Genomic DNA, 27,066 nt, shown 5'->3' on the forward strand with positions numbered 1-27,066 from the left:
GACATGGAGGAAATTAAAATTTTCATCTACATCAAATAGAAGAAAAATCAAGGTAAATATTGCTTGATCAGTTAATATATTTATTCTACGTCATTTCCAATTATACTGTACCTTCAAGGGTGTTTTTAAAAAGCTAAAAACTTTAAGTTAAATAAGAGTATTTTGCATACATGAAATGCTAAGTATTAATTCAAAGCTAATCAGTGAAGCTATCTTCCATTTTTTCACAAAAACCTACAGAAATGTAATTTCCACCACACTGCCTCTGTGGTGGAAATGACATGTATGGTTACAAAGAACAATTGATTATGTTTAATGACTTTGTGAATTGAGTTTAATGAGTGTGATGAGTTTAAGACTTTTTCTAATAAATATCTCTGCTGTTTCTCTACATTCACGTTAATTCATTGTCATTTCCACAATTCTTGAGTGGCATAAGTTATTCTATATTTAAATAACAGCTGTATATTGAGATGTGGTGGAAATGACATTTGTTCATTGCCGGTCGGAAAAATGTAAAATATTAACAATTTCTCTTGTAATCTAAGTTTGTCCTCTTACAGACCTTAAAACTAGACAAATTATTTAAACTTATGAGACTGTGTTACGTGACTTTTGAACAAGACTTTTTAACTTTTTATATTGTTTTACTTCATTGCTGTATGCCTGTATTTATGTAGCACCGTGGTCCTGTGAGGCACGACATTTCGTTCCACTGTATGCCCCCGCATGTAGCGGAATGACAATAAAGCTCAACTTGACTTGACTTGAAGTTTTTTTTATTCAACTTCACAAGGCTAAAAAAGTGCCCCTAGTTGAAGAAACGGCCATAAACTATAATAGTGGTTGTTAGGTTACCTTAAACAGGTGAATTATTAGGGATCCTCTGTCGCTCAGATTGTCTACCACTTGAAAGTTGTTGATGTAGCGATCCACTGAATTTGTGAGCTAGAAAGGCACAACAGACATTATCACTTCTATAACCTAACAAGATGCTGTGCTGCAAATTATTTATGTAGGTAGCTGCCTATACAGTTAGCATCCTAACTGTCAAGGTGACGGATTTGAAGCACTCTTTATAGTCAGTAATTCTGTGCACCACACAAACAGACTTGACTCACAGATGATTTCAATAGAGTTAGATGTTAGCATGTTGCTAAGCTAAAAGTGCGATGCTCAACATAAAAAATGTTGGGTAGAAAAGTCAACTCATGAAACATGCATTATAATATTTATGATCAACATTATAATCAACTTTTTTCTCAATTTACACTATCTTGGAAGTAGCTTGTCTCAATGCATTATGGGAATTCTCCATGACAGATACATGCAATGCTGCTTAATCTGGCCAAAATTAAACCTAAAATTAGATGTTTGGAGTGCTGTCTAGGTAGGCTACAAAACAGTTAGCTACTGTATATAATTAGCTTCTACCACTAATGTAATGCCACAATATATCATGAGATTGGTCTTACCAACTCTAAATCTGAGTTTTCAGGCTCAAAGCCGGTGGGCAGGCTGATATCCAGAATCGCCATCCTCACCTGGTGTCCCTCCAGAGCCCTTTGGGGTGCAAAGCAGTGAATTATGGGTACCGAACCAGTTTATTTAGCTTTCTAAAAAAACGATATCTACCAATAACTGCTTACCTCACGTTGATACTAAGTCTGTATGACTTTTCTACATCAGGTGGGGGGTTTTCTAAAATGGATCAAAGAGTGATACTGTAAAATTACATGTAAATGTCCCAATACATAAAGTTTTTTACTGTATAGAGTAAGGGTTTTACTGTAGCATTTTTACAGTCTTTTACTGTTAAAATTCAGATAATTCTTTACATATAGTAAGGAATCATAAAATTGAGTTAAGAACGCACCATTAGTCTCAGCGATGGAGACGTCCAGCTGAAAGCCGTTACACGTGCTGTTCTCATACACATCAGGAAGCTGGTGGTACACTGTTACTACCTGGGATTCATAAAACACGACAGAGACAGGTTTGGAACTAAATTACGTCTTGATTTTATATTCTAATTCAATACTTCAGTGAAGATGTGGGGATGTAACACCTCTAAAACTCCCTTGCCCTTCCCAGAAGCCTCCACTGTAAATTTCTGGTCAAGAGGCACCTGGAAGAAATAATGAAATGTGAGTTACTGTATTTCACTCCAAAATTCCTTTCTTTTAATCTATAGCATCTCTCAGCTCACATGCATATGTTCCTTTGTTCTCGCTTTACAACATTAAATACATGAATATTACACCAGCTATGTTTTTTTTAATTGTTTTGATAAAGGCAGTTGCTAACAAGTGGCTAAGTGGGACTAAAGAGGTTGTCCAGACATTGAACGTCATTATGATGAACAGGTAAACTCACCTACTCATTAATCTGCTTCACAGCTTCAGTGTGTTTATAATCACACTTTTGCAAACTATTCTAACACAAACTTTCTGAAAAATGTTTTTACAGTAAAGGGGACATCGGATGCAAAAATTCACTTTTACATGGTGTTTGCATATAAATGTGTCTTTGCAATGTGTGGACACAACCACTGTACAATGATAAAAATCCATTCACTACTTTTTTAACCCCCAAAAAACCTAAACAGTCTCAATAATCAAGCTGTTTTGATTTCCTGAGCAGTGTGACATCATATTGCTTAGGCCCCGCCCATAACCTCTGACGGATTGTCCCGTATCAGCATATTTCCGCCCTCAGCCAGTTGGACGCTGTCCTCCATTTTCTCTGTGCTTGAGCAGTTGCAGTGACAACAATGCAGGTGTTTTGTAGTTGGATGTAAAAGTGAACATAAGAGTCTTCATTTTCTCCCAACATCAAAGCCACTGAGGACGCAGTGGATTAGTTTTGTTTTTGAGGGTAACGTGCCACCAAATCCACCTAAATTTGTTTATGTCTGCGCAAATCATTTTACTCCAGACTGCTTTCTGAACGAGGGGCAATTCAAGGCAGGTTTTGCTAAAATGTAAAAACTCAAGGATGGATCAATACCCACTGTTCGTGATCCAGCTGCACCTCCAGAAGTAGTAAGTCCCACACGTTATATTTTTAATGATTATTTGCAAATAGTCATTCCTTTTCCATGGAAGAGAGGGGCGGGGTGAGCAGAGCTCATTAGCATTTAAAGAGACATGCACTGACAAGGGTCGCTGTCAACAGCGCTGTTTTTCACAAGGTAAAAAGGGGGTTGTTTTACACAACCATTGACGAATTTTAACCAAAGTATGTTGCAGACACTTTGTGAAGACCCTAAAGAATCATGCCAACTTGTGGAAAATGGGCATCACATGTCCCCTTTATATAAAGACTGAAAAAGTGGTTGAAGCTTAATGATGGTTACGTTGAAGTCGTGATCGTGGAGTCGCTTTTTACTTCTGGCAACTGTATTTAGGCTTGACAAGTCATAAAAGCTGTGTTCATTTGGAAAGATTATCATGACGTGACGAAAAAATCATAAACTTTTTGGTCACAGAGCTTATTTTCTGCAATAATCCAAAAGTCAAAGGGAACCAGAAAGATATCATTTCTGGTCTACAAAGAATCACTGCAGCTCTCTATTACAGTTCATTCGCAACCCGTATGTTTTCATGTAGCATTGGTCATTGAATGTCTCAACCAATCAGAATAGGCTTCCATGACTATCTGAACAAGATAATTCCATAACAGAGCTCTGTATATTTAAGAACGAATGTCCAGTTTCATGCAAGAGTGAAGGCAATTCTAACTTATGCATTACATGATCATACTTTCGTGTTACAATAATGCACTTTCAACATCTGGCAGTATACAAAAGAGAGTTTTGAAAGACTGAAGATCGCACCCGTGAAGATCGGGCCACATATGCCACTTTTGGATTGAAGGTCCAGCGTACATCACTGCGACCGGGAACACTGAGCTGCACCAACAGATTGAGGTCATCGAGGAGGCATCTTCACCAGGTACTCAGACAGCGCCTGTAGCACCACCATAGTGGACTGATGGGAGAAAAACAGTCATTAATGTACCTCAAATACAGATATGAGACAATTAGAAAATTTGAAATATTTGATAATTTGAAAGTTTTTTTCTGGTTTTTACCTGAGTCGAGCCGTATCCTCCTCCAATGCCACGCTTCTCGTTCAGCCATTGAAAGGGGGCGGCTGCCTCTTCCATGTGGCCACCTTTGATCAGCGCTAACAACGCATAGCCAGTAGCTTCCAGTGTGAAGAAATAATTACTAGAGTCAGGCCAGTGGGTACGATCTGTTAACAGAAAATACAGATTAGAAAGATAAGACCACACGAAGCAAGATGTTTAATTTGTTTTCAAAGGCTAAGTACCAGGCGAGGCTAAATTTAGTAACATGCTCTTCATGCAGCCATGGTTGGATACTGCTAAAGCGTAGCATGCTATAGCCGCTGTGTACTGCCTCTTCACCCGGGCGAAATGCTCCCTTAGATACAACGCTGCTTTTCTGGTCTTGTCCTGCAATAAAAGTAGAAATAATTTACAATTAGCACCACTGAACATGGAAAAACATATATGTTATTCAATTTCAGTTTTCTGGTGGGCCCGGAAGTACGACATGAATCAGTGTTGTACCTTTTGACTATTGACTTGTATTTACATAAGTGTTTTATTTAATTTAAAAAACAAAGTGTTTTTTTTTTTATTATTATTATTAAAAAACTGGGGAAAAAACTGGGGAATATACTTCAGGAACTCAAGATGCGGAATAAGATTCTGCTCTTCCGATTTCTGTTTTCTGATTGGTGGAGGTCCCTTCAGGATTGTGGGGAGTGTACATTTAATGGGAAGCATTTTCTTTGTTAAAAAAAAAGAAAAGTCTAAATATTCCTAACGTCATCGTATTTTAATTTTTGTACCATGTTACTTTATTTTAATGTAAATTTCTATTCATGAAATAAAATGTGACATTTTATATTTTGGAAATAAACTTGCAATAATTTAATTCAGTAATTTTCCTAATTATTTCATTGAGATATTGAATTAATTATTTAATTTAGACATTATCCTAATGAGTTAATTTAGCTATTGTTCTTATTATTTAATTTAGCTATTTTTTATTATTTAATTTAGCTTTTGTCCATATTTATTTCAGCTATTGTCTTAATTATTTAATTCAGCTAAAGTTTTAATTATTAAATTTAGTTTTTGAATTATTTAATTTAGCTATTGTCCAGATTGTTTAATCTAACTACTGTTTAATTCACAGGTTTTTAGCAGTTTAGTAATGAAGTTACCTGTATGTCAAGATCTGGCTCTTGGCAGGAAACAGCATTTTGTGCCTCTGCCAAAGCAATGAGCACGAATGCGGTCAGAGACACTCTGGATTCAGAGCCTTGCAGGCCTCCCTGTATCACAACACAGCATACATACAACGTATTAGTACTGTACCCTTTCACTGATTTTTGTAAAACTACTTCAATTAATTACACGCAGTTATGAACTCCCACCGTCATACTGGTGTCGTAGACAGGATTGTCCTCCTGAAAGGATCCATCAGGACGCTGTTTATTCTTGAGCAGGTACACCAGAGGGCCACACAGATGCTTCTCATTGACGCTAATAAATGATTTTGCCATAGAGAAAACCTTCACCACGTATGCAGTGATCCTGAGATGGACAGAACATAAAAACAGATGAACTCTACAGAGAAATGTTCAACGTGAAGCTATAAATCAGTAATGTGTCAGCATTAATACCATGTGCTGGTGCCTTCTTTGGCGTAGGGAGGATATGAGTCATCCTTTTTCCGGTAATTAAGTTGATTTTCATACCCTGAGTATGACAAAATAATTTATTGGATAAATATCTGAAGGAATGGTGATGCTCGTCACTATTTGAGTTTCACTGCACCTGTCTGGATGTATTTGATGGCCTCTTGTCTGCGATCTATTCCCACAGCGTCCCAGTTTCCACTGCGGTCCAGGTAATGGGTGGCAATGAGTGGCAGTGTGATTCTGGCCAGGTTCTGCTCCACACACCCGCCGGGCATCCGGATCAACGCTGCCAGAGAGTCCTCCTTAATGGAGTTATCAATGCTGTCTGCCAGCAAATTACCTGAAGAAATTATATTTATAAAAACAAACTGGGAAATTCTTGACAGTTGATATATTATCACGACAATCAAATATCCATAATGTAATTGAGAGATAATACTCAATTACCATGATGTTATGAATATTGCTTAATAAAATTTCAAACCTCTGACATTGACAAATGTCTCCGGCAGAGATTTGGGCACAACGGCGTCCAACTGCATCTTCTCCACTTCTATGTGCTGTCTACCAGCTGAGATAAAAGAAAATGTACAGTCATGGCCAAAAATATCGGCACCCTTACAATTCTGTCAGAAAATACAACACTTCTCTCAGAAAATTGTTCCAATTGCAAATGTTTTGGTATTCACGTGCTTATTGTTTTTGTTCCCTGCTAAAAAAAAAAACAATAGAAACCATCACAGAAATTCCAATGGTTTCCATTAAAATACCATTATAAAGCATTAGCTTTTTCCAGTAAAACCATTATAAAATTCCTTTTTGTAGTGTGTTTTGGGCATTTTTCCTATGGGATTTAACATCCCACCAATAGAATCCATCACATACCAGTAGACATTATAGTTTCCATTAAAACCAATACAATTCCCATTATAACCATTAAAACCATTACATTTTCTATTGTGTTTTTGGAAGAGTTCTATTGATTTTTTCAGCAGGGTTTGCACTGCAACAACAAAAAAAACAAGAGAAGAAAAGTCAAACTTGATAAAATTTCACACAAAACTCAAAAATGGACTGGACAAAATTATTGGCACCTTGTCAAAATTGTAAGAAATAATTGCTTTTCAAGCATGTGATGCTCCTGTAATTTGTATTTAGACACACCTGTGGCAAGTAACAGGTGTGGGCAATATGGTAATCACACTTGCAACCAGTTAAAATGGAGAAAAGTTGACTCAACCTTTGTGTTGTGTGTCACACTGAGAATGGAGAAAATAAAGAAGTGTAAAGAGTTGTCTGTGGATTTGAGAGGAAAAATTGTGGAAAACATGGACAGTCTCAAGGCTACAAGTCCATCTCCAGAGATCTTAATGTTCCTGTGTCCACTGTGCGCAATATCATCAAGAGGTTTACAGCCCATGGCACTGTAGCTAACCTCCCTGGACGTGGACGGAAGAGCAAAATTAATGAAAAATTACAACGAAGGATTGTTTGAATGGTGGATAAAGAACCCAGATTAACTTCCAAACAAATTCAAGCTGATCTGCAGACAGGGTACAACAGTGTCAGCCCGCACTATCCGTCACCATCTGAATGAAAAGGGACGCTATGGTAGGAGATCCAGGAGGACACCACTGCTGACACAAAAAAAGCCAAAACTTATGTGACAAAACCACAATCCTTCTGGGAGATCGTACTGTGGACAGATGAGACAAAAGGTAGAGCTTTTTGGTAAAAGGACATCATGGCACTGTTTACAGAAAAAGAAATGAGGCCTTCAAAGAAAAGAACACAGTCCCTAGAGTAAAACATGGTGGAGGTTCAAAGATGTTTTGGGGTTGCTTTGCTGCTTCTGGCACTGGATGCCTTGACTGTGTGAACGGTTTCATGAAATCTGATGATTACCAAAGAATTTTTGGGCGCAATGTAGTGGCCAGTGTCAGAAAGCTGCGTCTCCACCCGAGGTCATGGGTCTTCCAGCAGGACAATGACCCGAAACATGCTTCAAAAAGCACTCAGAAATGGTTACAAACAAAGCACTGGAGAGTTCTGAAATGGCTAGCAATGAGTCCAGATCTTAATCCCACAGAACACCTGTGGAGAGATCTGAACACAGCAGTTGGTAGAAGGCATCCTTCAAATCTGAATGACTTGGAGCAGTTTGCAAAAGAAGAGTGGTCCAAAATTCCAGTAGAGAGGTGTAAGAAACTCATTCATGGTTACAGGAAGTGACTGATTTCAGTTATGTTTTCCAAAGTGGGTGCTACCAAACTTTAAGTTAAGGGTGCCAATAATTTTGTCCAGTGCATTTTTGGGGTTCTGTGTGGAATTGTATCAGATTTGACTTTTCTTCTCTGTTTTTTTTTTTTGTGTTGTTCCAATGTAAACAACACAAAAGTAAATTCCCCAGTGTTGGCTAGTCTCTAAGGACTTATCTTTTTATCTTTTTAAATCTGCTAATTTGTATTATTGTACTGCATTTTGTGTTTTATTATAAGATTCTTTGTACTGTTGTGCAAAGATCATTTTTGTATATATTTATTTTATACGTATTTCATTATATATCATTTTCATGCATAAAGACCTATTAATATTGTGTAAAATTGTTAAAAATTGAAAAAGGCATAAAGTGTTATATTACAATGGCAAGACCTTAAATTGATTCTTGATTCTTAAATTGCCATTACATTAATTTCACAATTTTTTTGATTTCACAAACTTTATGAGTTTTTGGACAAAAATACAAAGAAGAAAACAACAAAGCAGAACAAAAGACAAGATCAACTTAATAACTTGATATAAAAAAAGGGGGTAAATAAAAGTGTGGCTTAGGAAAACAATGCACAATCAGTATCATACAATAAGTGATAAAGAAAAACAAAAAACAAACAAAAAAATGCTAGAACTAAGATTCAGTCTATGTCCGACAATGAAACATGATCCCTGACATATTGCTTGAAAGGGCCTCAAGCTTTATTAAACTGGCTAGATGAGCCTCTTATAGAATATTTGATTTTCTTCAACTTCAGAAAAAAGAGGACATCACAGATCCATTGTTTTGGAGTTGGAGGCCAAAAATTATTCTTAGGCAAAAATTATTCTTAGGAATATGAAATTGCTCGCACATCTGCTGGAATGAACAGAAAGCCCCCTCGTGGTACAAGTCATTAATTTCCCTGATGCCTTTAGCATGCCAAGATGTAAAAGACTTATCAATTATTGAAGGATTAATCACAATTAAAGTAAAATTTCCAGCCAGTCTTACCGCTGTCTCCTTTCTCAGAGGGGTTCAGCACAAAGCTCCTCACTTTAATTGTCTGGATGCCTTCGACCTAAAACACAAAATTTATCATCATATACCATTACCACAACATGTACCAAGCAACATATCTAATATAATATATTTTCAATATTATGCGTGAGACCCAAGACAGAGCAGGTTTTAGGAGCTCACTTACTAAAACACGCAGATTTTTCCTAACAGCATCCTGCCCCATGAAGGAGTCCGCGACGGCTGTGACCTGTAGAGGGAGCTCTCCTGTTTTCAGAGGGATGATGGTGTATGAAATCAGCTTGGAGGAGCCGGCTGGTACAAAAACCCGCTGTCTGTGCTGTCCACTAAATGCCACGCTGCACATGTCTTCTGTCTTCTCCAGAATCACCATGACCTGCAAACACAGTGTTTAGGTCAGGACATGAATAAACCAAAGCAATGTTGTGTCGCTTTGGCGCTTATGGGGAAACTCCTGTTACTGAAGCCTGATTTGTTCAAGTTTGTGTAGCTGCACAATCCAATTGCACTCTAAACCACCAGAAGGTGAGGAGCCAATCACTATATAAGTCGGCTCAGAACGCCATTTTATGATTAACGTGAGGATCAACGCCCCTCGTCAGCTGCGAGCGGCTTGATATCCTTCAGACCATCTGAGGAGGAGATCGCTGCTGATACATTCTGGCAAAGGCTGTGGAGGATCTCAGCCTCACTTGGTCGGCTCCAGAAGAGCCCGCCTATAGCCTCCTTGACGAGTGGTACCTGAAGGGACACTGTCACCAATCCTCCCACCATCAGCTTGCTCCGTTCCTGCTCGGCCTGTCTTATTCCCTCTACTTCTACCGCTCTCACTACTGTTGACAGCACTGAAGAAAGAAGTTATAGCAAGCTCCTCCCTCTGGAAGTGGCGGTAGCTGCTCATCTGCGCCCTCCATCGGCCCTGGGGTTGAAAGCCCATGCAGCGCATCCATCTAAGCCCTGGAGGACTACATCAGCTGGTGCTGGACTGCCACCTTTGGCTAAATTTAACAGAGATCAGGGATGCTAATGAGGTGAGCCTCGTTTGTTCTGACCAACCTCTATTTTCTACTCTTTCCACTTTTAAACTTCCCAGCACAGAGGAAGTAGTCCATTGTATTCACAAATCTAAATCTACTACTTGTCGCTTAATTGGATCATATTCCAACGTACTTGGTTAAAGACTGTTTAACTTCTCTTTCTTCTTTTAATTACCAATATCATACACTCTTCGCTTGTTTCTGGTATTGTTCCGTTTGCACTAGTGTTGTCAAAAGTACTGACTTCGGTACCAGTTTACATCTCGCTGGATAGTCGATGCTATAGCCTTGGCTTATGCCTCAGCAGGCTTGCAGTGGTTGGTGAGATTCTATTGGTGAGATTTGTGCAGCCACTGGCTGGTCGTCGCCATCTACCTTTGCCAGATTCTATAACCTGCAGGCACAGATATTGTCCGCTTAATTCTACCTAATTCCCATTTGTACGTGGAGAGGGTTATGTTATGTAATCCTTAGGCTCAGGTCTCATTATATGGTCATGCTTACATGAGCCCTCAGTAAGAGCACTCCGGGGCTGGGCTTGCAGAGCGGCTTTGTTCTGCACTTGCTTGTAGCACGGCCCTATTGCATGCTTTCTACATATGTGTTAGAGCAACGCAATGGGAGAGACCATTCGATAGGGAATGCTCCGGTTACAAATGTAAACTTGGTTCCCTGAGATAAGGGAACGAATGTTGCATAAGTTGCTGAGACTTGATATTTATCTACTTTGGGTCCTAATTAGGCGACGACCAGCACATTAACTATTTTGCAGCGCTGCTTACTTTAGAAAGCAATAAAAGTGCCCCTTCCCGCGCCCAAAACCAGTCTTTGTTCTGCTCCATTTCACAGACGCTGTGTGAAAGCAGAATTTTAGAATGACCAAAACTCATTTATGACACTTTATTCACCAGGAAGTACAGCTCGTTCCACGCGTCATACGTCATTACGCTATTTTTACTCTCACTCGGATTACAAAAGGAATAAACCACCCCTTAGAATCCGATCAAAATTTTAATCAGATCTGGCCAATTCAATACGATTGACGTGTTTACATGTGATTTTTTTATTCTCCCCTTCTGGCGGGTTTTTGCAGCTACACAAACGTGAACAAATAAGGTTTCAGTAACCGAGTAAACTGTAGTTTCCTCATAAGCAAAGCGACAACGCTTGTTCCCTTATCTCAGGGAACCAAGGTTAATGTTAGTAACCAGAGCGTTTTGTGATAGTTTGAAACTGACCTCCAATTTTAAGTTCCTGTAGTTGTGCACCACAGCTTTGATTTCCACATGTTCATTTCTGGACACTGAGTGAGGCAGCCGCAGATCTATGAAGAATGGCTTCCATGCCTGGATGTTATATGGTTCAGCTACACAGAAACCTGAAAAGAAAACAGAAAAGGTTATTTTTTATAACTGATTTTTTGCTAGTTCTCAGGTTTTAGACAGCTAATTGAATCTACTAAAATTACAGGTGCATCTCAATAAATTAGAATGTCGTGGAAAAGTTCATTTAATTAATTCAACTCAAATTGTGAAACTCGTGTATTAAATCAATTCAATGCACACAGACTGAAGTAGTTTAAGACTTTGGTTCTTTTAATTGTGATGATTTTGGCTCACATTCAACAAAACCCACCAATTCACTATCTCAACAAATTAGAATACTTCATGAAAGAAGTGAAAGTGAAGTGAGATACGGCCATGTATGGTGACCCATACTCGGAATTTGTGCTCTGCATTTAACCCATCCAACGTGTGCACACACAGCAGTGAACACACACACACCGTGAACACACACCCGGAGCAGTGGGCAGCCACTTATGCTGCGGCGCCCGGGGAGCAGTTGGGGGTTCGGTGCCTTGCTCAAGGGCACCTCAGTCGTGGTATTGAGGTGGAGAGAGCGCTGGACGTTCACTCCCCCCACCTACAATCCCTGCCGGCCCGAGACTCCAACTCGCAACCTTTGGATTATGAGTCCAACTCTTTAACCATTAGGCCACGACTTCCCCAATTTAAAAAAAAAAATACAAATTTTTGTGAATTGTTGGCCTTCTGGAAAGTATGTTCATTTACTGTATATGTACTCAATACTTGGTAGGGGCTCCTTTTGCTTTAATTACTGCCTCAATTCGGCGTGGCGTGGAGGTGATCATTTTGTGGCACTGCTGAGGTGGTATGGAAGCCCAGGTTTCTTTGATAGTGGCCTTCAGCTCATCTGCATTTTTTGGTCTCTTGTTTCTCATTTTCCTCTTGACAATACCTCATAGATTCTCTATGGGGTTCAGGTCTGGTGAGTTTGCTGGCCAGTCAAGCACACCAACACCATGGTCATTTAACCAACTTTTGGTGCTTTTGGCAGTGTGGGCAGGTGCCAAATCCTGCTGGAAAATAAAATCAGCATCTTTAAAAAGCTGGTCAGCAGAAGGAAGCATGAAGTGCTCCAAAATTTCTTGGTAAACGGGTGCAGTGACTTTGGTTTTCAAAAAATACAATAGACCAACACCAGCAGATGACATTGCACCCCAAATCATCACAGACTGTGGAAACTTAACACTGGACTTCAAGCAACTTGGGCTATGAGCTTTTCCACCCTTCCTCCAGACTCTAGGACCTTGGTTTCCAAATGAAATACAAAACTTGCTCTCATCTGAAAAGAGGACTTTGGACCACTGGGCAACAGTCCAGTTCTTCTTCTCCTTAGCCCAGGTAAGACGCCTCTGACGTTGTCTGTGGTTCAGGAGTGGCTTAACAAGAGGAATACGACAACTGTAGCCAAATTCCTTGACACATCTGTGTGTGGTGGCTCTTGATGCCTTGACCCCAGCCTCAGTCCATTCCTTGTGAAGTTCACCAAATTCTTGAATCGATTTTGCTTGACAATCCTCATAAGGCTGCGGTTCTCTCGGTTGGTTTTGCATCGTTTTCTTCCACACTTTTTCCTTCCACTCAACTTTCTGTTAACATGCTTGGATACAGCACTCTGTGAACAGCCAGCTTCTTTGGCAATGAATGTTTGTGGCTTACCCTCCTTGTGAAGGGTGTCAATGATTGTCTTCTGGACAACTGATCAGCAGTCTTCCCCATGATTGTGTAGCCTAGTGAACCAAACTGAGAGACCATTTTGAAGGCTCAGGAAACCTTTGCAGGTGTTTTGAGTTGATTAGCTGATTGGCATGTCACCATATTCTACTTTGTTGAGATAGTGAATTGGTGGGTTTTTGTTAAATGTGAGCCAAAATCATCACAATTAAAAGAACCAAAGACTTAAACTACTTCAGTCTGTGTGCACTGAATTTATTTAATACACGAGTTTCACAACTTGAGTTGAATTACTGAAATAAATGGACTTTTCCACAACATTCTAATTTATTGAGATGCACCTGTATATAGCCAATTGCAATACTTTATTTATATATTTATTTTTGTCTATGTTGTTTTTAATATTTGTAATAAGCACTTTTTAAACACTAGTAACTATTAATACAAATGTCATATGCAGAAATGCCTGACATGTAGCATCAAAAGATAATTAATAAAATATTTGTAATTCATATGCAGATATACTTCACATGTAGCATTAAAAGCTAAATAAATATTATTACAAAATATGTAATTCATTAAACACAGCATTATAAGCTAAATAAGTGTAATTATATTAATTCGTAATTCGTATGCGAAAATGCTTGATATGTAGCAGTAAAAGCTAAATAAATAATAAAATATTCACAATTCATATCTTTTGATTGTAATTATTTATTTATCATTGTGACAGAAATAAAATCATTTCAAATTGATTCTGCATATCAGTTATTGGACACAAACATAAAAACGATCTATATTGTTTTTAAAAATTGTATTCTATTCTTAACTGTTGTATAGCTAGCAGCAAATGTGCTTTATTGTTTGACTGAACTAGAATTGATTTTAAAATAGCTGTCTTTGTGTACAAGGTTTTGTCTGGCCTTGCACCTAAATACATCAGTGACCTTCTAGGGCTGGGCGATTTGAGCAAAACTTCATATCTTGGTATTTTTTGGCTGATGTGCGGTATTACGGTAGGCTATATATTTGGATTAAAATAAAGTGAATGTAAGCATGAAGGCATATATTATGTGCAAAAAGGGTTAAAATCACATTACATTCTAACATTGTAACATTGCAATCTAAAAACAAAAATAATGCTTTTAAAGCAGAAGTTAAATTTACTAAACTAAAATTGAAAATAATAATTAAAAAAGTACTGACTAATTGAGTAAAAAGGCTATTTTGATTACCCCATTACACTTTACAGTTAGTGCCATCATACAAATACACTTACTTGTCGGTTATTTTCCAACTACAAATATTTCAGCAAAATTTTAGTATATTTTAGTCAGAGTTATTGCGCTCCGTCTGTTTGGCGCGCATGCGCGCGGCGGCGGCCGTTCTGAATGGTCTGTGAAGTTTAGCGGAGAATCGCAAAGCAAAAGCTCACGCACTTCTGACTGCAAAATGGAAATATTTCCATGGCTTTCTAACATTTACAGATGGAGAATATACCTGTGAAATGTAAGTTATGCGTTAAGGAAAACAGCACGTCTCCGTCAGCGGCACACGCAGCCTTTCTGTCAGAGCTGCTTTAAACTGAAACTATAAACTAGGCTATTATATCTTACGATTTTTTTTAAAGCCCTTCATATAAAGCCTGATACAGAACAAATTGTATTATGCACTTTCTTCTCAGCAGTTCAGTCTGGGTCCTCCCTAGATATTTTTTCAGATGTGCTCGTAAACTACTTAGGCCATATCGATATTAACGGTAATATATCGATATATCGTAAAAACTCGATATACCGCCCAGCCCTATGACCTTCTGATTCCTCAAAGAGTACTTAGGTCTAATAATCAGCTTCTCTTAACTGTTGTCGCTGTAAAACCAAGGGTGGTCGGGCTTTTTCAGCTGCTGCCCCTAAACTTTGGAATAGTTTGCCTGTAAATGTGATCCTTCACTAGCTAGTTTTAAGTCTGTCCTCAAATCTTATTTGCTTTCTCTAGCTTTTGATTAATGTTAGTTAAGGCTATGATGTAAATTTGCTCTGATCCTGTTTTATGATGCATGTTTTCTCTTATGCTTTTTATATACTGTATTTTGTTGTACAGCACTCTGTTGCTTTTAAATGTACTATAGAAATAAATTTTGACTTGACTTGAACTAGAAAAAGAGTTTTGATTCTGCTACAAAGAAGCTCTGTCAGATGGACAAAAGGACAGAGCAGTTTGTTTACCTGTCTGAGGTGAAGCACTGACGGCTAGAAACCCCCACTGAGTGATGCTGTCAGGAAGAACAGTGTTTACTGGAAATACAGCCAGCCTGGAATAAAAGCATGGAGAGACACTTGCATCACTGAACATGATAAAAGTGAGATGTCTACACCGAATCGAAGGACAAACTCCTACCCATCAGACTTGGTGACACTGGGTAGCCTGATGTCGGTCCACAGCCACGACTCAAAGAACTTGCTGCGCACATAAATGTCCTCTAAGTCTTCTAAATCATCTTCATCGAACTCTTCCACCTCCTCTTCTTCTTCTTCTTTCATCTTGTCAGCATTAATGTTCTCATGTACTGCAATCTCAGGTGTGCGGATGCGCTCAGGGGTCGAAGGTTCGCTGACAATAGTTTTTAAAGGATAGCGATAAACATAACGCTGGTAAGAATTTAGCTTGGTGGTGGTGTGTAGAGGGGTGGTGGTTGGTGGAGGTCTGGTAACATCACCGAGCTCCTCCCCTCTGTACTCTGCACAACAGCGAAGGAAAGCCAACACGCAGCTCCAGTCCTCTGTGATGTAGAAGGAGCGACGGTAGCAGGAATATGGCATGGGAATCTCCCTCATGCCGTCCACACAGCATCTCTGCAGGAACTCGTCAGAATATACCTTCTCTGAGAGAAAAGAATGTGTTTAGGATAACCTAGCTTTACTTTTAACACTTTCATATCACCGCTTTTCTAACAAATTGTAACACACCAAACCTTTAAAGGATTTCTTATGTAATAATGACAGAGACTTACCAAGTTGCTCTCTAAGCTGCAGTTTAGCAGCAGAACGTCTTCTTCTAGATCTATTGGAACAATCTATTCCAAACAAACCAAAGAAAATACACTCTTGACATTGAAGGTTTTCTATTGGGAATGTGAATGTTGTAGGTAAAATTCACCCTCAAAAGCATTTCAATGTAATCCCAATGATATTTGGTATCACTATAACAATGCATTAACCTTAACCGACTATAAATCATTTTGTTAAACACTGGCAAAATTTAAAAAGGCTGAATAGCAACTGTAGCCTAAAGCTATATGTCTAATAGTTAACATTAACCATTCTATGTATTAACTGACAGCAAGTGCAACCTAGGCCAGCATACTGCCAATTAAATATATTTCTTCTGGATTGTTAATCATACATTTGTAATTTTGGAAATAAAATTGAAAACCTCCATTTCATGCCATTTTGTGTTGCTGCTATCCCCATTAGCTTTGAAGCTCTGGGTGTGTTTTATATAAACTACTGTTCAAAGGTTTGGGGCCAGTATGATTTTATTTAAAAAAAATTAATACTTATATTTACCAAGGTTGCATTAATTGATCAAATGTGACAGTAAAGATGTTTATAAAGTTACAAAAGATACTTCAAATACAGGCAAGTACAAATAACAGAATCCTGAAAAAAAATGTATCATGATTTCCACAAAAAATGTTAAGCAGCACAACTGTTTTTGGGATTGATAATAATAAGAAAATTCTTTAACAGTAATTAAGCATATTAGAATGATTTCTGAAGGATCATGCAACACTGAAGACTGGAGTAATGATGCTGAAAATTCAGCTTTGCATTAAAGGATTAAATTACATATATTCAAGTACAAAACAGTTATTTTAAATTGCAATCATATTTCACAATATTATTTTTTAATCAAATGAATGCAGAAATCAAAAACTGTTTTTCACATTCATGAATTATATGCAGAATATAAATTATAGAGTATAAGTGCAGAATTATGAGACTGTGAGATAAATACAGCATTCTGAGAAGAAAAGTCTGAATTGTGAGATATAAACTTGTAATTCAGAATTATGAGGGGGGAAAAAACAGAATTGTGAGACAAGCGTCCATAGTAATGACATTTATTTTAGAAGAAATAAATAAATGTTAACGCTGTGTATGCGTGTGAAGGACCTTTTTTGTCGTCCGTGTATCCTCCTGTGCTGGAATGAAACATCAGTCCTGCGTCACTGAAAACAGCCATATTATTCCTGCCTCCTCCTGCGGTGCAGCCCATATCACCCTGACCCACCACCTCCCACACCTGAATCAAAGAGATATGAGGATCCACGAGGCTCTGGAGAAGGTTCTGGAGTGAAAACTACATCATCACTCACCTTCTTCTGCGTCAGACGGTTTTTACTCAACAGGAAGATGGCATTATCCACAGCAACCAGGCTGACCTTTGCCCCCGGGTCTCCTTTCACTTCAAATGTAATGCTGCTGCCTGGCAGGTATGAATTTGCTTTTTCTCCTTCCACTGGACCTACACTGAGCTAATACAAAGCACAAATACAGATTTCACCTTAATGCATCCTTGTTGAATAAAAGTATTATTTTTTTAATCTGCATAGTAACATTTAGAAAATGTATTTCTTCTTTACTTTTTTTAATTCTCTTTTTTTTAAAAACCTTCTGAATTTTTCTTATCAAAAACATGTACATGAATTGGGCAAAAGACAAATGTACATGTGTTTTTAACAAAATTCAAATGGGCTGATATATAATAAGGCCAAGATTAGACTCTCATGGTAGGAGAAGAAGAATAATTTGAATAGTAATTTAGTTTTTGACCCCCAAATGTACCATAAAGAGCAAGAATGTGCATCTTTACTGTTAATAATTGGTCACGGACGTCACATGAACTCACCGAACCAACACACCGGTCCTGCACATCCACAAACACAGAGTCTGCCACCACTTCCACCCTGTGTTGCCATGGCAAAACGTAGTAAGCCACAATGCGAAACGCAGGTAGCATTTCTGAGGTAATCAGCAGAGGAATGTTTATGACGAGCAGGTCTTTAACATTCATCCTTACAGTGTGGATTATGTTTCCTTTACTTAACACCTACAGAAACAATCATCAGTGTATTTAATACTGAGATTCCAGTCATTCTCATCCCAAAATGCAACCTAGGCTCATTGAAAATACGTGCCTCTATATACATTTCTGCAACACTGTAATTACATACCTATATTTGCAAATCACTGCCATTTCCAGTTGAAATGAACACCAGAGGCAGTAAAACCCCGACAACTTTTATTCCTTTTCACACAAAGTATGATTAAGAGATACAGAGTTTTGATTAATGAAGCCTAATTTTAATTACTAATTACTTGCAGAATATCATGTTATGAATTTAAAACAATTTTAACATCCTGCGCAATTTGAAAACTGATACTTTTGAACATTGTCGTCACATATACAGCTACATATGCATGAGTTTTATAATTCGGTAGGTTTGCTCGCTAGCTCACGCGATACAGCGTTGCACTTAAGCGAAACTACGGTTCGACAAAAAAGCTTAAATCCGCATAAGGAAGTTAAAAGAGCACGTCTGCATCAACAAATGTGTTTTTATATCACTTTTGCATTTGTTAACACTATCAGGTAGGTTTAGGGTTGGGTTTGGTGTAGGGGATACAGCCACAATACGTACTTCAAGCAGCGTAATAAAAACGCAGCATTTTGCATGTACCAATGCAATAAAAATGTGCCACGTCACATATTAAACGTGTTTTAGCGCCACTCTCTGGACATTTCACTTTGAAACTGCCACGAAACAGAGATGGTCCTCACTGCAGAACACAAGATCCAGGGGGTGTGGTTGGATCTAGATCCAACTCCTCCCACCTTACATTTACCTAAACCTACCCATCTCCACCCCTAAACCTACCAATCTCCACCCCCTGGATTTGAAGGGCTACTGGCGAAACATGCAGTAAGGTACGTAATTACGGTGTTGCAGAAATGTACATAGAGGCACATATTTTTATGAGCCAGGGTTGCCAAAATGTCCCCAGAGACAAACTCACAGCATACGTCAGTTGTTCCACAAGTTTTCTTTGTTCTGGGTTAGATTTGATGTGAGCTTGGATGTTGAGTGTGTCGCTGACCACCACTGGACTGTTGCCCACTGAGATGTGCAGGTAGTTCCCGTACTCGTTAAAAGAGGCATATGGCTGCAAACGCATCTCTTGAACAGCCTGCTGTTCTGGTTTCAGTAAAGGATCTGCTGTCTCCACCTATATAAGAATACATATATTCAGCAGACAGGTATAACACAATTTTGTATTATTTCCGTATGCGTTTCTGTGAGTGACTTACTTTCAGTATGTGTGAGCTGTACCGCTTAGGCATGTTGAGGGAGACTTTGATGGTGCCTCTGTGTACGGTGATTGGGTTTTCAAGAAAGCCGATTTTAACAGGAATATTATGGGCTGGAGATCCATCGTGGTCACTCACGGTAACCTAAAAACAAAACACATTCACTAAAAGAATAATGCTAACATCAGGTACTAATATCAACAAGGCAATTATGACATGGAATTATATTATTGATTGGATAGTTTACCTAAATTGATCATTGTGTCTTCATTTACTGTAGGGCTGTGCAAATAATCGCAAGGTCGCCGATAATGAACGTGATATTGCATAGCTTGTCAGTGAACTACGGCTCTGTGTAGTAAATGCTGCTCCATCTGAAAGCACGTGAAGGAGATTTACTACTAATCACAGAACCGGCTTTACTGAGGATTGCATTCGATTATTTGCACAGCCCTAATTTACTATATATATATATATATATATATATATATATTTGTGTGTGTGTGTGGTGTGTGTGTGTATAAAATGAAAGTGAATGGTGACGACAGCTGTTAAGCCATTTTTTTTAGTGAATGACTTTTGATAATTTCAGTCACAAAAACAGTGTATGGCTTCAGAAGACACGGCATAAAGAGAAAAAGTCGTATGGACCGCTTTTATACATTTCTGTTAAATGAAATCATAATTAAATGGTAATATCACAGAAATATAATAATACATTATTCTAATATAAATATTAGAATATATTTTTTTTTAAACTTCAACGAAATCGGCTGAAAAAGTAGTACTGAACTGACATTAAATAAGTAGTAGTAAAATGAATAAACTTTTAACTGAAATGAAAATAAATTAAAGTAATTAAAAATATATTTAAAAAAAAATAGTAAAAATGACAAATATACATAATAAAATTACTAAAACTTCAACTAAATTTAAAATATTAATAAATACTATTACACAATATAAATGATACTAAAAGAACACTGTCCTATTTAGAGTCTGGCAGCCTGTGTTCACCATTTACTTTCATTTTATGGAAAAAAGCAGCTAGGACATTTTGCTGCATTTCATGTCTTCAAGCAGTAATCGTCACAACAGAAATGAAAATTACCGTCATGGCTAATGGCAGGCCTGGTTTGAAATACTTTGGTGTGTCTCTGATGGAGAGCATGTAGGGTGACATTACAATTTTAATACCAGATTTCTCTGCTTCCACAAGGTCGCTACCTGAGAAGAAAGGAGATGGGTTTTTTCCAAACCAAAACTCATAATAATGGTGCTAAAGAGTTTGGAGTGGTTGCTAAGGGGTTGCTATGCAGTTGCTACTGGATTGTCAGTGGTTTAAAGTGCCCCTATTACGGATTTTTGAAAATGACCTTTCATGCAGTGTGCAACACAGCTCTAAGTGAATGAAAACATCCAGCAAAGTTTTACATCTGAAAGTGCGCCTTGTATAAAATTATTGTCTCTCAAAAGAAAGAGTCGACTCTGAATCATTGAAACGAGTCGTTTTTAAAACAAATCCCAAGCTGTTTCATGTTGATGTCAACATGAAACATTAGCATATTGCCCGCCCACTTGTTGGTCTTTTCGCATTGGTCTGAATGAAAATGCAAATTCATTCTTTGCCACTAGGTGCCGCTTTTGGAGCGGTAAAAATAGCGGTTTCCCCGGTAACGCTGTAAACAAAGCAGCACTGCGCTCACAAACCTGCTTTATCAGGCATTACAGGCATGATGAGATGAAAATGAGACCAAATCGGACCAATCACCGCAGATTAGCGTCACACAAAGGAGGGGTTTCGAAAAATGAATCGTTTGGGAGTCGTTGAGCAAATAAAAATAAATGCATATTATAAGACAATGAAAGTGTTTTTTGACCTCGCATGCATTTCAACCTGTTGTTGGGGACTCCCAAAACCAAAATATGAACCTTTCGTTACCCATAATAGGGGCACATTAAAATTGTTTTTTAATGATTTTCCCACCTGAGCTGGTCATTACTGATGCTTTGACGTACACAGAAGACCCCAGTAGGCTGTTTGTGTCAGGATAGGCCTTCTTTATCTCTTCCATAGTCAAACTAACTTTTCCTCCATTCAGCTGAAAAAAAAAAGACTCAACAAGACTCTTGTACTATAAAGATGATTTAAGGTACTTAAGCCAGAGGTTTTTTTTATGTTTAACCACTTACATCATTTAGTTGCTTCATAGATGTCAGTCTCTTCTTTTCACTATCAATTTCAATACCAAACAGCACATACGCAACACCTTTCACTGGTTCACCATAAAGATACCTGGAAGAAATGCATATGGTGACCTCAAAATATTTGCCAATTCAGTAACACAAGTGTAAGAAGTCAGTACACTAGCATTCAAAAAGCTGCATTTAATTGATCAAAAATACAGTAAAAACAGCAATACTGTATTGTGAAATATTTTTGCAATTTAACAAATGTTTAATATTTTAACACATTTTAAAATATATTTTATTCCTGTGACGCAAAGCTGAATTTTCAGCTTCTTTACTCCAGTTTTCAGTGTCGCATGATCCTTCAGAAATCATGCTAATATGCTGATTTCTTTGATAAATAGAAAGTACAAAAGAACAGTGTTTATTTGATAAAGAAATATATATACACACACACACACAGTATATATATATATATAATTTTTTTTATTTTTTTATTTTTTCAATCCATTCAAATTTAAAGTGTTACTTACATGTCCAAATACATTGAGGTAATTCAGAACAGTTTGATACAAATTGATCACACACCTGGCTGTTATTTCTACCTCCAACTTTTCTGCGTCTAGTCTGAGGTGGGATGTCTTTGGAGTCAAAGTGACGTTGAACGCTGGGAGGACTTAGGAGAAAGAAGAAATGCTGTTAACCGACCAACAGAGAAACATCTAGCAGAATCTGAAGATAATATGAAGGACTTACCGTATTTCTTGACTTCAAACTCTCTGCTAAAAATGTTCTCTTTTCCCTGAACAAACTTTGCAACAACTTTCCACCTGCCCTCCCTAGAAAATCAAAAAGATACTTACTCAGCAGCCATATATTTAAAGTGTCAGGTAAATCAATATACATTTTTGTCAAATCAATTATTATTTTATAATATCTGTTCTGTGTGCATACTTGACCACAGATGAGAGGGGGTAGATGTTAGAGAGTATCCCATCGATTGCTTTGGCTCTGGACATACCATGTACCGCAATACCATCTGGATTCTGAAACATGTGTCAATTGTACCATAAAGCATTGTTCCAGAAATATTTCGGTCATGCTTTATTTTAAGGTCCAATTCTCGCTATTAACAAACAATTAACTATGACTTTTGCCTCAATACAATTTGCTGCTTATTAATAGTTAGTAAGGTAGTTGTTAAGTTTAGGTATTGGGAAGGATTAGAGATGTAGAATATGATCATGCACAATATGTGCTTTATAAGTACTAATAAACAGCCAATGTGTTAATAACAGGAATACTAATAAACAACTAGTTAATAGTGAGTGTTAGTTCCTATACTAAAGTGTTACCAATATTTCTTTGCAAATACTGTAATGACATTTATGTCAATGCCAGTGACAGTCACCTGAATCTCCAGAGAAATGGTCCTCTCAGCTGCACGGAATTCAGTGTCAGACACAAAAGCCCTGAAACGCACTGAAAAATCACGGTGATCAGCAAAAAACAGAATAAAGTTCATTATAAATGAGCAGTATGACAAGTGCTTGTGTATGTGAGAGCAGACCTGTGTCTCCAGGGTTGTAAACCGGTTTATCGGTCTGAATGAAGATGCATCCAGAGCGGAACGACACCGGTAATACTCTTTCTGCACGATGGAATCTGCTAAACTGAGCAACCAGCTTCACATATTTCTTCCTTCCATCTGGTTGTAGCACATTTGGATCAATCTAAATAATAAGACAACGTTTCATTTTGTTCATGTTCAGCATGCAACATTTAAACAAATGTAACTCTTCACTCTGAACTAGAGCAGATACATTCATAGCTAACTTCACCTCAATGGTTTTGAGGGCGCTGTAGTTGTTTTCTGAATTGAGGGTAACAGAGCCTGTCATTAAGGCAGTTTGGGAGACTGGATAATCATAGACCATGATGCTGACTTTTAATGGCCGGGAGAGTTTGTGACCCTCCAGCAGGATGTTCTGTTTTGTTCCAGGCCTTATCTTTGCTGGAGCTAAAACAGAAAACCTACACAAAAACATACATATTCCATAACACACAACATGTTTTCACTTTCCATATTAAAAAATCATTTTAAATTAATCTGTTTTTTTGTGGTGCAAGAAGTCAAAAATATTAAGGTGGTCTAACCTAGAAAGAAAATTAAAAGAAATTATGGACAGTCTGAAATTCAGTAATAATAATAATAAACTTATTCTCTGGTTTTTCTTTTAGAATATTTCTTTATATGCGTGTGTGTATATATATATATATATATATATATATATATACAGTGAGGAAAATAAGTATTTGAACACCCTGCTATTTTGCAAGTTCTCCCACTTAGAAATCATGGAGGGGTCTGAAATTGTCATCGTAGGTGCATGTCCACTGTGAGAGACATAATCTATAAAAAAAATCCAGAAATCACAATGTATGATTTTTTAACTATTTATTTGTATGATACAGCTGCAAATAAGTATTTGAACACCTGAGAAAATCAATGTTAATATTTGGTACAGTAGCCTTTGTTTGCAATTACAGAGGTCAAACGTTTCCTGTAGTTTTTCACCAGGTTTGCACACACTGCAGGAGGGATTTTGGCCCACCTCCACACAGATCTTCTCTAGATCAGTCAGGTTTCTGGCCTGTCGCTGAGAAACACAGAGTTTGAGCTCCTCCAAAGATTCTCTATTGGGTTTAGGTCTGAGACTGGCTAGGCCACGCCAGAACCTTGATATGCTTCTTACAGAGCCACTCCTTGGTTATCCTGGCTGTGTGCTTCGGGTCATTGTCATGTTGGAAGACCCAGCCTCGACCCATCTTCAATGCTCTAACTGAGGGAAGGAGGTTGTTCCCCAAAATCTCACAATACATGGCCCCGGTCATCCTCTCCTTAATACAGTGCAGTCGCCCTGTCCCATGTGCAGAAAAACACCCCAAAGATGATGCTACCACCCCATGCTTCACAGTAGGGATGGTGTTCTTGGGATGGTACTCATCATTCTTCTTCCTCCAAACACGTTTAGTGGAATTATGACCAAAAAGTTCTATTTTGGTCTCATCTGACCACATGACTTTCTCCCATGACTCCTCTGGATCATCCAAATGGTCATTGGCAAACTTAAGTCGGGCCTGGACATGTGCTGGTTTAAGCAGGGGAACCTTCCGTGCCATGCATGATTTCAAACCATGACGTCTTAGTGTATTACCAACAGTAACCTTGGAAATGGTGGTCCCAGCTCTTTTCAGGTCATTGACCAGCTCCTCCCGTGTAGTTCTGGGCTGATTTCTCACCTTTCTTAGGATCATTGAGACCCCACGAGGTGAGATCTTGCATGGAGCCCCAGTCCGAGGGAGATTGACAGTCATGTTTAGCTTCTTCCATTTTCTAATGATTGCTCCAACAGTGGACCTTTTTTCACCAAGCTGCTTGGCAATTTCCCCGTAGCCCTTTCCAGCCTTGTGGCGGTGTCTCTAGTGTCTTTGGACAGCTCTTTGGTCTTGGCCATATTAGTAGTTGGATTCTTACTGATTGTATGGGGTGGACAGGTGTCTTTATGCAGCTAACGACCTCAAACAGGTGCATCTAATTTAGGATAATAAATGGAGTGGAGGTGGACATTTTAAAGGCAGACTAACAGGTCTTTGAGGGTCAGAATTCTAGCTGATAGACAGGTGTTCAAATACTTATTTGCAGCTGTATCATACAAATAAATAGTTAAAAAAATCATACATTGTGATTTCTGGATTTTTTTTAGATTATGTCTCTCACAGTGGACATGCACCTACGATGACAATTTCAGACCCTCCATGATTTCTAAGTGGGAGAACTTGCAAAATAGCAGGGTGTTCAAATACTTATTTTCCTCACTGTATATATATATATATATATATATATAAACATTTTTATATTCATAAAAGGAATAATTAATTAAATAAATACATAAATATGGGGGCCATTTTGCTGTCATGTGACAAGAAAACATAAAAGAGGGAATACAGGACCCTCATGACTGTGTGTCAAGATTACTAATAAGTTTTTTAATCATATTTATCAAATAACTTCGCCTTTTTATTACAATATTAGTTCAGGTCGTTAAATGGTATAAATGATCTAAATAAGTAAATCATGTTAGGCCTGTGTTTAAAAAAAAGCCTACCTTGAATGATTGAAAACATGAAATGATTAAGATGTAGCCTTACACTCTCATACCTGACTGTTATACCATTTAACATTTCTGAGTCATTAAATAAATGAACACGGAGTCTTGGGGAAATTCCCTTTCTGTGTACACTGATTAGGGATGTGTTGAGTAATTTAGGCATAGAACAGAGGAGCTGTGTACTTACGTCGGATTATGGTCGATGACCGGCTCACTGCAAACACAGATAACACAGTTACAGATGAATCCAATATGAACACTATTTTTATTATAAATACAATTTTATATCCGACTATATCCATTAAAACAAAAATCACAAAATTCTCTCAGAAGCACAAAATACACGACACACAAAAAATATATATACTTACACTTTTCGCATATTATGTCCCCAAACTGTCCTCTTGCTATTCATTTGACAAGATAAACACATAAATAAATGTCGAGAAAAAAAATACAATTTTTAAGCATTATTAAATAAAATATAGACGCACTGTCTTTGAGAGGAAGTCTGGCCATCGGAGATGTGAAAGAGCAATGCCGTCCATAACAGCAGTGGAAAGAGCATCATCCTGCTGAACTTACCTCTCACAGTATGTCAGAGACAATAGCAGGAGAACTGAAATACCCCAAATATCCCTCCCACTATCCACAACACCGTCATCTCAAAACTTTGAGGAACTCTTGTGTAATGTTTGCTTTCTGAGCACAACTGATATCTGACAACTCAAAAACAACACAGGCTTTCAGCATTAGAAACATTACTTACTTCAACTATTGTCAACAAATTGCTATTAAAAGTAGATTTTTTTACTCAAGAAAATTTGAGTCGAAAAACTCACTATCCCAGGTCCAAGACCTGGGTGGGGGGCCAACTTCACGGTCCCGATACCAAGGTGTTTCTATGCTGTTTGCAATATGCGTTGCATTCTCAGTGTTGCCGCAAGGGGCGCTACAAACCATAGTTCATGAAAGTGAAAGTGACCTGTGGCCAATTATCGTGTCTCATACTCGGAATGTGTGCTCCCATACACACAGCAGTGAGTAGTGAACACACACCCAGAGCCTCAGCTGAAGTAAATAAAATAAAATAATAGACACCATCACAAAATTAGTTTTACTGGTTATAATGGGACTTGTATTGCTTTGAACGGAAACTGTAATGGGGTCCCTGTGGGTCTCTACTTGTCGCCTTCTATTGGTGGCTTGTAAAAAACACTAAAT

General features: G+C 38.0%; 1 protein-coding gene across 1 annotated transcript in view; it reads right to left on the reverse strand.

Annotated features, from left to right (window-relative positions):
• LOC131530773 (venom factor-like) overlaps positions 1–26,513 on the reverse strand; it is a 30,664-nt gene extending 4,151 nt beyond the window's left edge. Inside the window, 37 exon segments of the mRNA XM_058761212.1 lie at positions 859–948; positions 1,476–1,563; positions 1,650–1,701; positions 1,877–1,967; positions 2,069–2,128; positions 3,839–3,938; positions 3,940–3,992; positions 4,096–4,259; positions 4,338–4,482; positions 5,262–5,372; positions 5,475–5,634; positions 5,724–5,799; positions 5,878–6,081; positions 6,226–6,312; positions 9,007–9,073; positions 9,200–9,409; positions 11,309–11,448; positions 15,334–15,419; positions 15,506–15,989; positions 16,119–16,181; positions 17,284–17,413; positions 17,487–17,645; positions 18,020–18,220; positions 19,189–19,398; positions 19,481–19,624; positions 20,592–20,707; positions 21,468–21,582; positions 21,674–21,776; positions 22,259–22,346; positions 22,427–22,509; positions 22,625–22,716; positions 23,082–23,152; positions 23,241–23,403; positions 23,512–23,704; positions 26,030–26,056; positions 26,214–26,249; positions 26,337–26,513. Of these exon segments, the coding sequence (XP_058617195.1) occupies positions 859–948; positions 1,476–1,563; positions 1,650–1,701; positions 1,877–1,967; positions 2,069–2,128; positions 3,839–3,938; positions 3,940–3,992; positions 4,096–4,259; positions 4,338–4,482; positions 5,262–5,372; positions 5,475–5,634; positions 5,724–5,799; positions 5,878–6,081; positions 6,226–6,312; positions 9,007–9,073; positions 9,200–9,409; positions 11,309–11,448; positions 15,334–15,419; positions 15,506–15,989; positions 16,119–16,181; positions 17,284–17,413; positions 17,487–17,645; positions 18,020–18,220; positions 19,189–19,398; positions 19,481–19,624; positions 20,592–20,707; positions 21,468–21,582; positions 21,674–21,776; positions 22,259–22,346; positions 22,427–22,509; positions 22,625–22,716; positions 23,082–23,152; positions 23,241–23,403; positions 23,512–23,704; positions 26,030–26,056; positions 26,214–26,249; positions 26,337–26,413 (4,539 nt within the window). The 5' untranslated portion in view covers positions 26,414–26,513.
• Between the last annotated feature and the right edge of the window lie 553 nt (positions 26,514–27,066).

Source organism: Onychostoma macrolepis, chromosome 22, assembly GCF_012432095.1.
Source record: "Onychostoma macrolepis isolate SWU-2019 chromosome 22, ASM1243209v1, whole genome shotgun sequence".
NCBI classification, from domain to species: Eukaryota; Metazoa; Chordata; class Actinopteri; order Cypriniformes; family Cyprinidae; genus Onychostoma; species Onychostoma macrolepis.